General features: G+C 32.1%; 1 protein-coding gene across 1 annotated transcript in view; it reads right to left on the bottom strand.

The window, feature by feature from the left end:
• The window catches only part of LOC118197601 (potassium voltage-gated channel protein Shal-like), a 400,950-nt gene extending 385,709 nt beyond the window's left edge, over positions 1-15,241 (bottom strand). The window contains exon 1 of the mRNA XM_085825838.1: positions 14,119-15,241. Coding sequence (XP_085681964.1) covers positions 14,119-15,233 — 1,115 coding nt within the window. The 5' untranslated portion in view covers positions 15,234-15,241. The remainder of the gene's footprint in view (positions 1-14,118) is intronic.
• Positions 15,242-18,586: the final 3,345 nt, after the last annotated feature.

Here is an 18,586-nt window from a genome sequence, read left to right as displayed (position 1 = left end):
CATATGTATTTTGATATTTTCATAAATGACGATTTTCAAGTATCTTGTGCAGTGATTTTAGGGGGAAAATATTGATATTGAAATTTGAGCATTTATTTTTCATATATAATTATTTTGATAAATTTATTTGTTTTATTACATGATACATTCCTTTGACACATATATGCTTTAGTGAGATGTCGAAGGTAGAGTAAAAGAAAAATTTGATCAAGTTGCAATAAAATTTCATTTTAAATTCATTTAACGTTTCTCAGTTCATCACTGATATTAACCCTCTGAGTGGCTAAGGCTTTCGCTAAGAAAGTACAAATTTCTAAAAACTACAATGAGGACAAATTATTTTTTTGATTTTAATGTAAAAACTCTCCTGGCGTTTTATACATGGATTTGTGTATTTTTGAGATATTCCCTTAATTTCTTTGACATATTTAATATGCACGTATATATACGTTCTTACATACAATACAATTAAATACATTCTAGGCCGTATACATACGGCCTTGCCGCATAGATGGTCTGGTAGGCCTAAACGTCTAGGAATTTTAACTTGTAACATTGATTTGGTATGTTCATATGAATGCTTAAAAATGTGGAGATATTTGAGAACGATATGTTGTTCTTAAACGTGAACTCAATGATCAAGATTTTAAGTGAGAACGTCTGAAACATTTATCTTTCTTTTAAAGAATCCACAATGAATATATAAATATAAAAATAATTAAAACTTTAGAATTACACCTTTATTTAATTTTTTCAAATCTAGTAAAATCAATTTAGAATTTAAAAGAAAAGATAGAATATTAGATTTACACTAATATTAGACTTATATGATAATTTATTAGCCCAAAGGTGCGTTAGCCCACAAGGGCTATTAATCTCGAAACGGCATTTTACTTCGAATCCCTAAAAGCGTTGAATAACTTTTCAAATTGTTTCCACCAAATATTATCGCCTTTTATTATATATAAAGAAATGAAGTGATGAAGCATCTGCATGAATGTATGCATGTTTCTCTCATTGTGAAACAACAACGATACCTAGAACCTGCACCCGAATATTGGCATCTGGAAACCCGAATTTTGAACTTCGAATTTGTTTTATTATCTGTTTCACATTCTGCAAAACGTTAACGAATTTTATATCTATAAAAAAAACTCAATGAATTCAAAGGGAGCAGTGGCAACACTCAACGGAATGAAACATTTTTATCTCCAGCACGCGTGACTGTCTGTCAAAAATTCTAAAGATATGCTGTTTTAAATATTTTTAATCCAAAATACTCTCGAAATAGTATATATGAGTGCGTAAATAAAGGAAAACGCCTCTTTTGGAATAATATGTTCTTTGCTTAGATGAAAGATCACACCATATTGGAAGGTAAGATGTTCAACTATCATTAGAAGCACAGGCTGCTAATTAATAATTACTAAACGTGAAAATCTAGCACGATTATCACTTTAGTGCTTTCATAAACCCGAATTTATGTATTTACACAGAAAGCTTGTGGGATATATTTTAATATCTTTAATGCGATTGGAACACACGCGCTTGCTTTAGCGTTCCTATCAATCCTGGAAGCATTGATAGAATACCTCTCTTTTTTTATCTGTTATAGCATACAACAAAGAAATATAAGTCATATAAGACACAATAGAGGGTCAAGCGTTATAAGACGGGTTATAAGACAGAATAGAAGGTCAAATGTTAAAAAATTTGGGAAATAAAGTAGATGTGGAATTAAAGGAATCTGTTTCTAATAAAAAAAGTTTAGTTTGTTTTTTAAACACCCTTTGCAAAAACGCGATATTGTTTCCAAAAGGCAAAACCTGCTTTAATTATACGACGGACAGTCAAGAAGTTCCCAGAATTTCATTGTAATTCTTTATCACTACAAAAAATGAATTTTTTTACTACCACTATATTTATTTGTTACCTGAATTAATTATTGACAGAGTGATGAATACCTGATTAATTATTGACAGAGCTCAAGATAGGAAGGTGATCAGCTGGAACGATGCCGAAGTTCGAGCAAAGGACAAACATCATGTGCAGATTGGGAAAGCCTGCTTTAGAGACTTTGCTAGCTTTAACAAACAGTTTAGGGTAACGATTGCTCGAAGAAAACAGCTGTTTACGAGTCGTTTTCAAGATTTCGGTGTGGACAGGAATCGCTGCAAGAGCGTCGCACTTTAACCTCCAGAAACATACGAATGGTGGAGAATATTAAGTAGTTAATCAGATCAGACCTAAGAATGACCATCGACGAGATGGCACAGGAAGTAGGGATCTCTTATGGATCTATTAACGCAATCCTATCAGATGATTTGAAGAGGAAACTTGTAAGCGCAAAGTTTGCCCACGACTACTGAGCCCGGATCAGATGAAAATTCAGCAATTGACAGTTGACGAATGTTTGGAAAAACGCACAGACGACCGGATTTTTCTTGTGACAATTTTTAATAGTGACAAGACATGGGAGTAAGATTACGACTCGGAGACAAAGATGCATTCATCAGAATGGCACACAATGTCCTTTCCTCGACTAGAATCACATCATGTCAAATCCAAATCAAAAGTGATGTCCACTGCTTTTGGACAACGAGTTAGTTCATCATGAATTTGTAACAGCTGAGCAATCTGTAAACGTCTCTACAAAAAGACAAGATGCAAATTTTGAAGAGACGGGAAAAGGCAATATGAAGGATACGTCCAGTAAGGAAGATGGTCATTGCATCCTTGATCAATCAATCATCAATCATCAATCAAATTCTGCTGCTGCATCTTGCTTGTCATTATAAAATTTCCTCAAGCATGAAAAAATGGGTGGTAAGGAAGAATTAACTGCAGTAGATGGTACTTTTGCACACTATACTATTTGCCACAACGATAGTTTTAGGCCTATGGATTGTACGTTCAAGCTGCTTCAAAGCTTGAGCCTAAATTTACATGTGCGCGAATCAAGGCCGAAGCAAAAGTACTGAATGTTTTCATGACTTACGCTTTAAGAGCTCCGTAATGATTTAGAAAGATATTCAATTGTCTTAACTGATTTGATCTTGAACCAAATGGAACACTACCTAATTACCATTCTACAACATCCAATACATAATTCAAATATAACACCCTAGGTATCATAAAGCATATATTATGTCAAAACCAACAAGCTCTATACCGAACATAACATCTTGCATTTTAAAGAATCTGTAACAGTATATTAGTGCTATGTCCTATGTGTTGAAGAACTGTAATCAGGTCCCCTGTGGAAGGGGGGGTACACTAGAGAGATAGCGCATGGGGACTATACCGTTTTTATCAATGGAGATGACGTGGTGCCCCCTGTACTTGTTCATGTCTTGTCTTAACTGATGTGTCCAATCACAAGGAAATAAAGCTTTTTCCAATACTTGTTAGGTTTTCTGATCGGAATGTGGCGTTCCTTTCTTTTCTCCTAACAATTAATGTGGATAAACCTCGTGAACAGCTAAGCAAATAATCGCTTAAGTTCAAGAATAAAAACGTAAAGCTCAAGAAAGGTTAAGTACTCTTTATTGCTCAAACAAAAGATATATAGTCGACTCCTTTATCAGGTCTTACAGCAAAGCCTATACATTTGCTTAAACTCAAAGGTGTAAGAAATAACAACTTAACTAATGCTTAACTAAACAGATGTAGCTGAGACAACCAACACAAATCTAACTAGTTGGCCCCTAAATACCGAATTATCTAGGGAAGCTATCCGAAGGCCTGCAATACGGCCGAGCGTAGTAACATTTTAGAAGGACATGGCCAAAAAGCAAATACGCGCGAGTCAAGTCACAAACTCAGATTATCTTTCTCGAAGTCTTAGGTCATATTCATGTAAGTGGTAAACGACCCAGAGACCACTCTATTTTGTCATTTTGGAATCCAAATGAAAAAATCTGATGTGTACACCACATGATTTCCTTGTAAGGAATATTAAATTATGCGCATTTTTTCTTGCATTTCATTTAAACTTATTGAATTGAATTACATATACTTCGTCAACAGCGCATAAACCACAATAGAATAAATGCATTCTTTAAAATTCACTCTATTTGTTTACCATAGCGACACTCTGGCGCTAGGTTCACATAACAGTATTATATTTCGTTAATATTATAACTCATAATGTACAAAATTTATATCATTTAAAAATTATCTAATTGTTTCCACATGTTATATTCAAATACTATAATAAAGCTAGAACGATGTGTAAAAGAAATTAAGCAAACAAAACAAAAAAGAAACAGTTTTTCACAGACGATTGAGTATTTCTCATTCAATTAATTCAGTTCTCACTTCCCGACAAGGCAAAAATACATGAAAACTCAAAATATCTATATTAAAAATTACAAAGTAAATCTTAAACACTTATTTCCTCGAAAGAATTCCAGAAAGGATTAAGCACGATTTAATTCGCAATAATAATTGAAGGCTTTATCTTTCTTGTTGCTAAGCTAAGTTTCTCTATATTGGCAACAAATCCCCTATTCTGCTGTTTCAAATGTAAACAAGCAATGGCCGCCATCAAAAAAATTATTAGGCTTAGCGGCATATAAACCACTTTAAAATAAAAATATTGCACACAGATTTACTAAAGCCATAAAAACCTTAACCGGAAGATAATAAAAACATAATTCAATCATTTTTAAAGCAAAAAATGTACAATTTACAAACATATAAGAGTAAAGAAACTGAGATCACTGAGCCGGATAACAGAGGGAATATATCTATAAATATATTTATATACGTTTGTTGCGGCCGATTGCAACCAAAATACGAGGTGCACATCTACATGTTATAACAGTAATATATACAAAATTTCAACGTTCTGAGGCTACTCTTTTGAGTTATGCGAGACACGTACGTACATTCGTTCGTACAGACGCCACGGAAAATTCTCTTCAGAATTCATTTTAAAGCACTTTTATAAATTTTTTGGAGGAAAAGAGTCTTTTATCATGTCCTAACGTACAGATGTCACGCAAAAACATCGTTAAATTGCATTCAATAGCGGTCAAAATGGATATTTTTGTTGAAATATGCTGCCTGAAACCTTTCGCCATTACAATACTTCCTTTTTACTTCGTACAAGGAAGTAAAAACCGAAATCCAGAAAATTTGGAGTACCTGTACTGCATCTCCAGCGTTGCGTTGGATCTAATTTTGTGGCAGTATAGCAATTATAAGCAATATATTGATAAATCCTGAAGCGCTAAGCTCTCGAAGTCAGTGGAACTTCCACTTCAATACTACTCCAACTAATCTGCATTAAACGCGATTCTAAAAGCACATCTGGTAGGAAATTGTAAGCTAAAATTAGGATGGATAGGAAAGGAGCTTTAACTTAAAAATAACTGTTAAAAACTTAAAATAAACATTACAGGAGTTACGGAATTAGAATAAAAATTTTAGAATTTAAATCTTTACCTGTTGAAACATCCGATGTTGTCAGCAACTATTTAGCTACCGCCGACTGCAAGGACGTTTATAAGAAGATCAAAAAAGAAAAAGATGTTCAAAGAAACATTTATGCTTCAAAGAAATATAAGGCTACTTCATCAAAATAATCTAGAAGGGTTATAAATTTACTATTTATAAACGAATACTGCGCTTTGATTTATTCTTTATTTATTAAAATTATTATATATTACTATTAAAAAAACTTATTTTGATTTATATATACATATATCTTTATTATATGCGGCTTAAGTGTTTGTCGGCGATAGTTTATTTATTGCTTGCGTAACTGTACTAGCCAATGGGGTGAGGTTGCTATGGCACAGGATTGCCGTTTTAATTGAGACGTAGATAATTTCCTGTAAAACTTGCCTTTGCTATGACCATTTATAAGTCATAGGGCCAAACGTTTAAGCGTGTTGGCATTTTTTACCTGAGCCTGTATTTGGACACGGTCAACTTTATGTTGCCTGTTCAAGAGTTCGTAAAAGAACGGACGTAAAATTAAAAATAATGGATGGTCCTCTGCAAGGCGAGCTTAGAAAATGATGGAAAGATCTACACAAGAAATGTTATGTACAAAGAGATCTTTGACATGTGAATTAACATTTTATTATTTAAATCACCTTTATTTATTGAGCTAGCGGTGGCTCTTTTGAAATGTACCCCCAGTGGTTTCCTTCATTGCACTCTACTTTAAGCAATTAAGCAAGTAGAAGGGGGAAATCCCGTGATGTCTTAAGCAAAGGGGCGTCCTCGCCGCCTGCCCTGGATAATTGAGTTTGAATCAGCAAACACCTTTGCACAAATCATTTTAACTACAATTTATATTATCTAAAACATCTTTCTAATAGTATATATATATATAGTATATATATTGACCAACATACCAACTCTACCATAATAATAATCATAATAATATAAATTATTTGTAAAAAAAAACATTATTTAAAAATTATATATTATATGGCGTCCCTCATTTTCAACTTCGAAATCTGGTCACCTTAATCTTTGTTTCCATCAATGGGCGTAGCGGTGGAGCAGGTGTGTGTGTTCTGAAGGAGTCTTCTTTGAAGGCGATACAGTAAATGTGTACCTATATTTTGGTAATAAAGTGTTACAAAGATTTTTGATTGCCCCTCGTATTTACAACATAATACCATCCCGAATGATAGTACTTATGAATATGTATCACGTTTTACATTTCTTCTATACAAAGAATCTTTCCACTGCTTTTCTATCTTTCCACTGCTATCATTCTTAAACAACTAATTTCAAATTATAAGTTTAACTCTCGTCATTTGAATTTCCGTGAAGGTTTTGAATAGAGAAGTATAATTTTTTTTATGAATCCAATATGAGAATGAAAGGTTTTTAGTTAAACTTGGCCATTCCAATTTTATACAACTACCAAAAGTTTAAAAATGACATTATATCATTTCATCCTTTAAGAATGATAAATCATTTTTGAGAAATCCTTTTATATGTGCGAAAAAAAAGTTTGCTCTTAATAGCCAATCAAGATCTGCTCGCAGGAAGAACAGTACAAATTTGAGGTGCTAATAATAAGCATATCTTAATTAACAAAATTTTCATAAAATGTAGTAACTCATATGTTATTAAGAAATGTTTAATTTTATTGGAAAGGCATATGCAAACGATATGCAAATGCTTTTTTATTTAGCCATCATTAAACGGGATAAAATTTTAAGATTAAAGCTGTATGTAATCATTAAAATCGGTAATGTTCTTGGACAACTGAAGATTGTGGAACTTATTCGGGAACATTTATAAATCGAAGCCTTCATTTTAAAATTAGCTTTATTAGCTTTAACTTCATTGAAGAAACATTTTGTTGCATTCCAAAATATAAATATATAAATTTTGTTTTATGTTAGTTAATTAACTCGGCACTATCAGAGGCTTCAAGTTTTTGATTAAAGACCATTTTTAAAATCGCATCCATCTTTGGCATTGCCAAGGATTCAATAAAATATTGAAAAACCGCATCATTACTTATATTCAAAATTAATTGCTTGAAAACTTCTTTTCTTTCGTATAAACTAAGTAATTCGTTTGATGAAATTTACATTTTTCCTCAAAAGCTCAAGCTCATTTGTGAACTATATATTCTATAAGCAACTGTGAAAAATTTGAAATTATTGATCAATGAGTTAGTTAAGTTCAATTAGATTATTTAAATTCTTGTAAGATAAAACGGACTTACGTATAGGCTGCTTCACTGGATCTTTAGCATAATGGTGACAGTTATAATATGGGCTCACCAGCACAATTAAAATGTTTTATTGCTTTGCAAAGTTAATATACTGCAAAGCATCCTTAATATACTGGGTGTAATACCCAAACGGCATATATGGTTGTATTAGGTTATGAAAAATCAGAATTACATAGGAACAGTGGGTTGGAAACGCGACTGGAATCCGCTAGAGGGACACGTGTTCAGTGGATGTTCATGCAACTGCATGCTGCACCATGTGGTCCCAGAATGATGGGGCTCCCTAACATTCCTCCAGGAATGTATGTCAGTTCCTCGACTTGACGTACCCTGATCGCTGCATTGGCAGAGGCGAACCTGTACCGTGGCCACCGTGATCCCCGGACTTAACCCCCTGGATTTCTATGTCTGAGAATAGTTAAGTGTCTGGTAAACGAGACTCCCGTTCCATCGGACATGGACTTCGTGGCACATATAGGCGAAGCGGTATCACGTGTCCGGGAGTCTCCTGACCAATTCGAACGAGTTTGATAATCCATGTGTCCCTGATGTGAAGCATACATCGCAGCTGATGGAACAAATTTTGAGCACTTGTTATAACATTTTTGATTTGTATTTGGTACATTTTTGTCAAAATAAAGTTTTTTTTTTTTTTTTTTTGCACCATTTGTTATCTTTTCTTTGCGCGACGGTTACAATGCAATTACACTGTCACGATCAAGTTTCCGACCCCCTTATTCCTATATAATTCTGATTCCTCAAGAACTGACATAACCATATGTGCCGTTTGAACACGGCCTTTTGTGACACCCTGTATTTTAATGCACAATATTTGTTGTTTTGCAAAATTTATACATTACGAAGCTTAGTAAATGTACTGTATTGTATTGTAAGACCATTGTACTCTATGGTACTGTATTTAATGATCAGTGTTTTTTTTTTTTTTTCTTCGTTTTTTCTTTTCTGTATGCGTAATGTATTGCATTGTTAGACGAAAACTAAAAGGTAACACAATGGACTTTACCAGTGATGCTGATATATACCTATATCTCAACTATTATAGCATCTGTTCAGTGAAATATATCCAAATTCGAAATTTTTGTATTAATAGAGCGGAGTTTGTACTAAACCAGGTATTGCAAAAGGAACTCGGAGAATATCACGCTGGCCTGAGCACATTACAAAAATTTAAATACAAAACTAAACGACTGAAAATCGTTTTACTTGAAGCATTAATGCAAGCGGTTAATTAAAAGATATTTCAAAGATTTAAATTCTCAAATTGGAGGAAACTAGTATCAGTGCATGCCAAAAGTAAAAGAAAGATAAGAATGACATTAAGAAAATTTATAGACTTTTATGGAAAACAGGATTTGAATAAAACTGGAATCACTTCAGTAACAATAATTTTGTGTCAAAATAAATGATTTTGCTACTGAAATTTATAATAATGTACGCATTCAGTGGTTAATAATATTTCATTTTAAATATAATTTTCCTCAAGTAATTAGTTGTTTATAAGAATCATAAGCGACACAAAACTAAAGGTGTTAAAAGAACACAATGGAAAAACAAATCTGAAAGTTTTCAGATTTCAACGGTCGTCTAAAAGGGTTTATTAAGATTTTTTACGCTTTTCCTGAACCAGCAGCCTACCAGTTTGCTGTTACATACACTCCTACTAACCTATTTTTTCCGTTTGGTTGTTGTTGTCTTTTTTCCTTTATTATTAAGCTTAATTCAGTTGTTTTTTTTTTCAATACCAGGAAGCGGAAAATTAAATTAAATTTTCTTTCTGAAACTTCAGGAAAATTCAACAGAAACGGATTCGTAAATGTAGAATTTTTATTTTTTCTTAATTATATGTAACTGTAAATAAATAATTTTCACTTAGAATATAAACACTCAATTTTTATGTGTTAACGCACAGACTGATTGCATCTTAATATGATAGTGTACTGGTAAGTCAATCAATCGTCAAATCAAGGATTAATTTCTCTTTCCTTTTCACTTTTTTTTGTTTTGTTTTTGTAGTGAGTTTTTAGCAGTTTTTTTTCTTTTGCTTAACCGAAGTCATAATAATTTAATATATAAAACTGTAATAGAAATGAATATGGGTAATTTTACTCATCATATGTTATTTTGGCCTTTATGAATTTGACAATTAAAAGGAAATTTAGAGTAAATTTTCTATATTTTAAGCTAACTTACTATACGTTATATTATTTAATACAATTTGTTCCGAAATAATTACTATTGTTCAACTACAGTTAGCAATGGCTATAATTTTGAATGAAAACACAACAAAAGCGGTACATGTGGTTAATTTAGTGAATGTATATTTAGGCTAGATAATATCAAGATAGACAGAGTACGCTTTACTTAAGCTAAAAAAATGCCTTTCACTATTCTCTGAGGTTTTCAGTTTTTAAAAAAATAGGATATTTTTTAAGGTTAATTAAATGCAGGTTTAATAATTTTATAAGCTCTACGTGAGACGAAACCCAATAAAAAACATTTTTTGAGTGAACTGTAGATAAAAGGTAGATATTTATCTACTTTTGGCTTTGCGAAAAGCCCAAAACAATGAATTGTGGATATCTATCGCAGCATGCTTTTGAATAAATCATCTTCACATGCTTATTATTGATCAAATATGCTTGTCTAAACTAAGAGAATGATTTATGTATCTTTTTCTTACTTCTGATTAATTTTCCACACACTTTACATTCCAATATTTATATATATATATACTTTTGTATGCATTTATAGTACATATTTTTGAATTCATTTATATTAATATATATTTTTTATTTAGCATATATTTTTATATAGTACATATTTTTACATGCATTTAGTATTTTCACATATATTACACTGGGATCATTTCTTAATCATATAATTCAAACTAGGTATCTAAGGTAAATTAGGTATTCTTTATCCTAAAATAAAGTGGTAATGAAAACAAAAGGGTTTAAAAAATTTTAAAGAATATATAAAAAGATCTGAAAACTTTCAGCTTTTATATTACTTCCAAATGGCAGTTTTTGTTAACGTTTTGTCTATTACCTTTGCTTATTAAATATCATGTTCTTCGCCCTTCAACCATATAAAATTGAATTCAACAAAAGTATCATGAAATATTTAAAAACAGCATATCTTTAGAATTTCCAATAGACAGTTTCGAGCGTTAGAGATAAATCTTTCTTTCGTACAGTGCTCGATTTGAAATCGTGGAGTTTGTTAACCAAAAATTCGCTAAAGTTTTACAGAATATGAGATAGCTAATAAAAGAATTTCAAAATTCAAAATTCGAGCTCCCAGGTTCCCAATGCTTGGGAATGTTAAAAAACGCTCCTTTGGGTGTAATATAAAATCTGAAAGAGTACAGAATTTTCTTTTTTTAAGCCCTAAGTAATGTTAGCCTAGAAGAGCTATTAATCTCCAAACGGCATTTTGATTCAGTTCACTATAAATGATCTTTTCACTTTTCAGATTGTTGTCTCCAAATATTATCACCCTGTATTGTATTTAAAGAAATTAAACAATGAAGAATTACGGTACCTAGAGCCATCAAATTTTGAATAACGTAGTCCTCCAGCCGAATACGGGCACTTGGAAGCTCAGGTATGGAATTGGTTCTACTATCTCTTTCATATTTTGTAAAATGTTAATGTATTTCTGATTAACAAGCTCACCAATTTCAAAACGAGCAATGGCAACATTGTACGAAAAATAAAAATATATTTTTGTCCAGGGTGCGAGACTGTCTTTCGGAAATTCTAAACATATGCTGTTTTTAAATATTTTTAGCCCAAATGCCTTCGAAACATGTATATGCGTGTAAATGAAAAAACACCATTTTGAGCGTAATATAAAGTCTGAAAGTTCTGAACCTGTTTTGTATTAATATACTAAACCTTCGGAATAAGAAAAATACTCAGAGGATAAGGTTTTGATTTACAGAAATAAGTTCACTTAAAATTTTACATGAATTCAAAATTAAGCACTTTTATAGCTTGTATTTATACAAGTATCTTATTACATAAGACTGATATAAAGTAATAAAAATTAGACCAAATTATTAGCTTAAAAATTAAATTGAAATTAAGAGAAATTATTCTTTTATCCTAAAGTAATTTTACAAATACTTGAATGCTCTATAATGAATTCGTGTACTCTATTCCAAAAATATTTTATTCACTCTAATTAAAATTTTTGTTCCGAAATTAAATTTTTAAACTTATATATAACTTTACATTTATATTAAATTTTATGACTCATCACACTTTTGAACTTACTTATAAATAAATTATCATAACAGGGTTAGAACTTCAAGTAAGTTTAATGTTTCATTTTATTTTATAATAATTTTTCCTGGCATTTCATAGAGAATTCTGCATCCATATGCAGTTATATACATGTCCATGCTACGTTACGGTAACTAACAAAATGTTCATATTACAACTTTTTTTGTCACTTGGGTTATATTTACATTATAATATTATACATTTTACGTTGTTCTACATCAATAAATGTTATTTGAAAACAAAAAGCAATTAGTAAATATTTTTGATATTTTTATGGAAAATTCAGTGCTTTTTAATAAATAAGGATATGGACCTGAATCTTGAATTATATTAACTTTATGAACTAAGCAAAAGTTTTGCGCTATCGTGAATACTGGAATATAGCGTTAAAATATCTCACATAATGCATGATTTGCAATTTGCTGAAAAATATTTAGTGAATTAGCAGCAAAAGCATTTCGTTTTAAAAAGCTATTTAAAATCACATCAGAAACTTAGCACTTTCTATAAATTTAATTATTGTGTTTAATCTCGTAAGTCTTTTTCATATTATCTGCTCATTCGACGAAGCAAAGTATTGAACTTTATACTTTGAAAAAAATTGATGGGGGTAATAGCAAAAATATCCACGTAAACCATTTCGTCAAATATGCGTAGTAATATATGTAGTGTTACGTCATATTTACGATTTCAAAAAACACTAAAAATGTTTCCGTTTACGATTCATTCGGAATAATTTTTCTTTGATTGAATAAAGTATGATAAATCTGATTTACATACATTATCCAATCGCATTCAATATTAAAACTGGATATACTCTAATAAAAATGATCTCATTCAAAAATGAACTCTGAACACAGAGTGATCACAATGTCATGTAACACGTTGAGCATAGTTTGAATTCCGAAGAAAGCAAGAATGTTTGTACTTTGTAAGAGTATAGTATCTGCGTGGCATGGGGGCACTTAAAATACTGGCTAGTGGTATCCGTTCCCATCTCTTTGGTGCACCTTGGGGGAAAGTTACAATGGTGAGAGACCTAAATGACTGAAGCGTATTGGCCATTCCTGACAAATGCATTAAGTTTAATGTGCCTGACAATTTCAACAAACAACAACAAAGTAGTTGCATTCATTACTCCAGCAAATCCTAGAAAACATTACTCATTTTAAAATTTTCCTTTCGCATAATTCTAAAAATAATTTAAATTATTTAAACATTGAAATTTGTTATTTTGTTACACGTATACAAGCGTAAATAAGATATCTTTTTATGAGTTTTGTGTTTTCCTTAGAATTAGATATTGCAATCTCACTGAAATTTCTGCCTATTTGCGAAAATATTAAATAGGCTTTTTTATATCAAGGCTTTTTAACTTCTTTCTTATCTGAAAGAACTTTATCTTTTTTTATATAATAAGAACATTTCATTAAATTAGTTCTAGGTTTGTTTCCAAATGTTCTACTGTAAAGCACAATATTTTTATAGTTTCAAAGAGTAATATTCTTAAGGAGGAGAATCAATATTATTTATTTTCATTTCGGTTATATTTCAAATAAACACAATCGGAAGAATTGCAGTGTTTCTTGAAAATATCAGCAGAAGTAAAACAACTTGGTAAATAAATAATTCTGCTTATATTTCCAAAGGAGAAAAAAAAAAATATTTTATTTTAGCTTTTTGTTGTAATGCTAAAATAAAATTACTCTCTGTTGTTTTGTTTATTGCTAAGATATTCTATAGCAAACAGGAGTTCATAAAAGAATCACGTGAGAAATAGCCCAGTTTCTAGCTAGTAATAATTAAAATTCATGAATCACAAAGAAATAGTACATCATCGTAATAGAAGCATTAATAATATTTAATTTATGCAAAATTTTGTAATTTTAAAATTTAAATTATGATTTTAATTAAATGGAGAGTAAGGTGTTGGATTTAAAATACCTCATTCACAGCCGATAATTATAGAGTGAAGATAATATATTACATCACAAAATATTATTCTGCCTTCGTTAGGTCATTGCAAATTTTGTAATTTTATAGTTCTCTAAATAATAGAGAGAGGCAAAAGATTTGGAATATATTACTTACCCGAGTGTTGTCATGGTCACAATAGTGTACCAGAAGGCTGAAGGGATGGAGGTAAAGGTAGTATCTTCGACATTTTTCTCAGCGTAGAACATAACGGTGGCAAAGATGATAATGGCCATGGCCAAGGAAAAGACCAAAAACCCCAATTCCGAGGCACAGCTTTTGAGAGTGTACCCCAGTATACGGAGGCCCTGAGAATGCCGAGAGAATTTGAAGATCCGGAATACACGAAATACACGAAGGGTTACGAAAGCCCCGGAAACATCGTCGTTGTCCTTTATGCCGAGTCCTATATAGTAGGGCATGATGGCCACCACATCAATCACGCTCATCACACTTCGGGTGTACTTGCAACGGTCAGGAGCAGCGTACAACCTCAGGAGGTACTCGGCAGTGAAGATCATGACGCATGCCGTGTCCAGGCAGAAGAAGGCCGCCTTGTACGTTTCGCCGCATGACATCTTTTCACCTGTCGCATCGTTCGTGCTGCATGGGAGGGTCTCGCAAACATTCGCGAACACCGAGACAGCAATAAAGAAACCTGTCACATAGTAGAAGACCAGTGCCGCAGTGCTTGTGTGCGGGTTTTCGAAAGCCCGCCACATGCGCTCTCGGATATTGGCGTGTGGCATGTTATCTGCCTCGTTGGCTTCGGACAACCGGTCGTCCATAAGCCTTTCCGCGTTCTCTCTTTTCCTGTCGCGGTAGTCCTCGTAGCAGCAATCGCCGATCACGTCCGGGATGATACCGAAAAAGGCGAGTTCCTCGTCGTACGACATGAGGCACTCATGTTTCGGGTAGTGTAGTTTGCCCGTCCTGTAATAGTTGAGGATGTGTCGGAAGATGTCCGGGTCCCGGTCAAAGAAATATTCCTTGCAGTCTTCATCATAGAAGAACTCCCGCTCGTTGGAGCCTAAGAGTGTGTCAGGGTACTTTTCTACGGTATTTCGCCACGTTTCGAATTTACGACCACTTACGTTGATTATGAATTTTTCATCTTCGCGCTTGCGATGCTCTTTGGTAATGGGCGGCGCGGGAAGGGGCTTATTCGCGATGGGCACCCAGCCTATGGCCGCTGCCCTGGCGAAAGGCAGCCAGGCGGCCACAGACGCCATGTCTTCACGGGGACATCGCTTTCCGGAGTCTGGAGTGCCGGCGTTCCTGTTCGGACAGTTCCTGATTCGACCGTCGCCAAAAACACCGCCAACTGATACTCCCTCGGAGCGCTATGTAGACGAGAGAACCTTTGGCGTGATACTAAGCGGGGAGGGGAAAGGATTGAACAGAAGCTTCTTCCGTTTTATTTTCCCCATTGTATACGTATAGGAAATATTATACAGGTAGCAGAGTTTTGTATTTTATCGGAATATTCGCTTCCATGGTTGCAGTTACTGGGGCAAAATAGCTTACTTTTCCTCACGTTTTTATTCAGACTTTTAGAAAAATCCTCTTGCGTCATAAAAGCAAAAACTTTATAAAACTATAAACTGATAATAGTTCTATCTATATAATTCATATAACAGTATGATAGACAAGCTCTATTTAAAAATGACATACTAATTTTTGTTCTTTTTCCCCCGAGCATGCACGAGAAAATACACTGAATTATAATTCTCATTCACAGTATGAAAATTATTCGACTTTTTTAGGATTGGTAAGTGCAAGTACATTTCATAACTAGCTTCAGTTATAAATTAAATAATAGAAAACTGTTTAAACTTTTGATAGGGAGTGTTAGTGATCAATAATTAACTAAATTCTTAAATAACAAATCTAAAGGACTGATTTGATTATTAATGCTACATAATGTAAGATATATATATATATATATATATATAATTTAAACGAAAACGAATTATCTAATTGCGTTATCTTACTATTATTCTAAGATACGATAATTCAGAGGGTTCAACAAATATTATTAAAGATGAGAATTTGCCTCTGCATCCAAGCCATAGCTTATGTTAAATGTATACAAATATAATATTTTAAAAATATTTCTATATTAATATTGATTTTCCATAATCATATAGACTTCGAAGTGAAACAAATCAAAGTTCGAAAGCAATATCCGAATGAAACAAAAGTATAAGATTTAATATGCATTTAGTTTCTCTCAAATTTAAGAAAAATAATTATGTTTGTTTCTAGAGATCTATCCCCACCCAAAAAAAAAGTTATGTGTTCTTTTATTTTAAGAAAGGGCTAATAATATTTGGTATATATTACTAAGATTTTAGGGAAGAAATTAAATTGAGCTTAGATTTGCCTTTTTAATGCTCGTACATGGGAAAAGGATATTTACAATTGTCATAAAAAGAATAACATGAAAAAGAAATATTAAAATTACTGATAATGAAATTTCCTGTAATTTATTTTGTACTCACTTATGTATTAGAATATGAAATTTGAATGAATGATTTTTAAGATGCGATTTGTAATATAATCAATTTAAAATCACAAATAATATTTTGTATTCAGTAAGAAAAATCTTTTATATTATGCCCAAAGAGGCGTTTCTTTAACGTTTTGAGTGTTACCTTTATGTATTAAATATATCATGTTCTTCGCACTTAAACCACATAACATTCAATTCAACAGCAATATCAGAAGTATTTAAAAACAACATAGCTTTAAAATTTCCGATAGACAGTCTAGCGCGCTAAAGATAAAAATGTTTTTTTTTCGTACAGTGTTGCCACTGCTCTCTTTGAAATTGTTGTGTTTGTTAATAAAAAACGCGATAATCTTTACAAAATATTAAATAGATAATAAAACTAATATAATCTTTTCTTTAGAAAATTTGGGCTTCTAGGTGCTCATGTTTGGGTGGAGGATTAGGTTATTCAAAATTTGATGACTCTAGGTTCCGTCGTTTTTTCATAAGGCGAGAAACATACATGTATTCATGCAGATTCTACATTATTTATTTAAATATAATACAGGGCGATCATATTTTGTGGCATCAATTTTAAAAAAATGATACGCCTTTTATAGTGAATCGACGCAAAATGCCGTTTCGAGACTAAGAGCTCTTCTGTGTTAACGCTCATTTGGGCAAAGATTTATTCATTTTCTGTGCACTCACCATCAGAGAGATGTTTTGACTTCATTACTTGCTGTTGATGTCATCTATGTAACACCAGTTTGCTTTAATGTTTGCTGTTGATATCAACAGTATAACAGTTAGAATGTTTTCCGAAAGCTGGTTTTCCGAAAATCTTCTAATCGTCTCCTATGTATATAGAATTGTTTTATTTCTATGTAATCAGGATCTAGATTCATTCTAAATATCAGAACTATCTTAAATTAAGGACAGTTTAGCTCGAAAAAATATTTATTTATATTTTCCACATTCGTACTGGTTTCAATCGCAAAATTAGACTTGTAGTGAGACTTGTGGCCATAATCAAGTTAGTTTAAAAACTTTAGTAAAAGACACTGCTTTAAAATGCTAAGGTTAACTGATATTCTGTGTAAAGAAAATATGCTGATAAACTCTGTAAAAAGTTTATTTTGGTAGTAAATTAATGTCATTTTATAAATTATTTAATTTTTCAGATATGTTTGAGATTTTTTCTGCTTTTACAGGTAGCAAAATACAGTAATATTGCATCTTACTGGTTTGAAAGATTCTAATGCCAAGACAAATCATACGATTTCTCTTTTCTGAAGATTAAATGAGTATAGATAACACTGATTAGGCAAAACAATTCGGAAGCTATGTATCTATGAGAAGGCATGCATTCGTGGGGCTGTTTCTTTAGGGAGACTAGTTCATACACATGAAAGAAATTATGGAAGATCCTATGGAACCAGAAAATTGTTTGAGACTTTTTCTGTTTTTATAGGAAGCAAAATACAGTAATATCATATTCACATCGAAGGTTCTAATGCCGAAACAAATCATACGATTTCTCATTGCTGAAGATTAGATGAGTTTGGATTAATTGTTTAGATAAAAAAGTTCGAAAGCTACTTATCTATGAGAAGGGATGCTTTCGTGGAGTTGCTTTTTAAGGGGACTAGTTCGTTTGTGCGTAACACATTAAAGAAATCACAAAGGTCTCATGGAGCCAGAAAATTCATTAGCATTTGAACCCGGATCGTACTATTAAGACTTATTGAGTGTGCTATTCAAAGGAAATTGTGGCGTCTGCATATAAATACATTAAACCTTTATATTTAAAGAAACCGGGAAAATAATCGATCGCAAACTTTCAACGGGAAAATAGAAAGATAACAATAAACTTCAAAGAGCAAAGAATTTTCAAAACTCTTTGCTTAGAAAAATAGTATAGCCTTAGAATTCAATAAATTTACTTTTAGAGTACATATTATTTGAATATTGAAACATTACAATATTTTGGAATCGCAAAATTGAATATATGTCTGAATACTTTGTTTCTAAACTCATTTGCATTTTTATTGAAATATGTAACTTTAATGAGGTTATGTTCCAATGCTT

This window comes from Stegodyphus dumicola, chromosome 10 (genome assembly GCF_044657685.1).
Source record: "Stegodyphus dumicola isolate Sdum_Otavi_A_Nest chromosome 10, ASM4465768v1".
Lineage (NCBI taxonomy): Eukaryota > Metazoa > Arthropoda > Arachnida > Araneae > Eresidae > Stegodyphus > Stegodyphus dumicola.
This window is presented reverse-complemented; position numbering and strand designations above follow the sequence as displayed.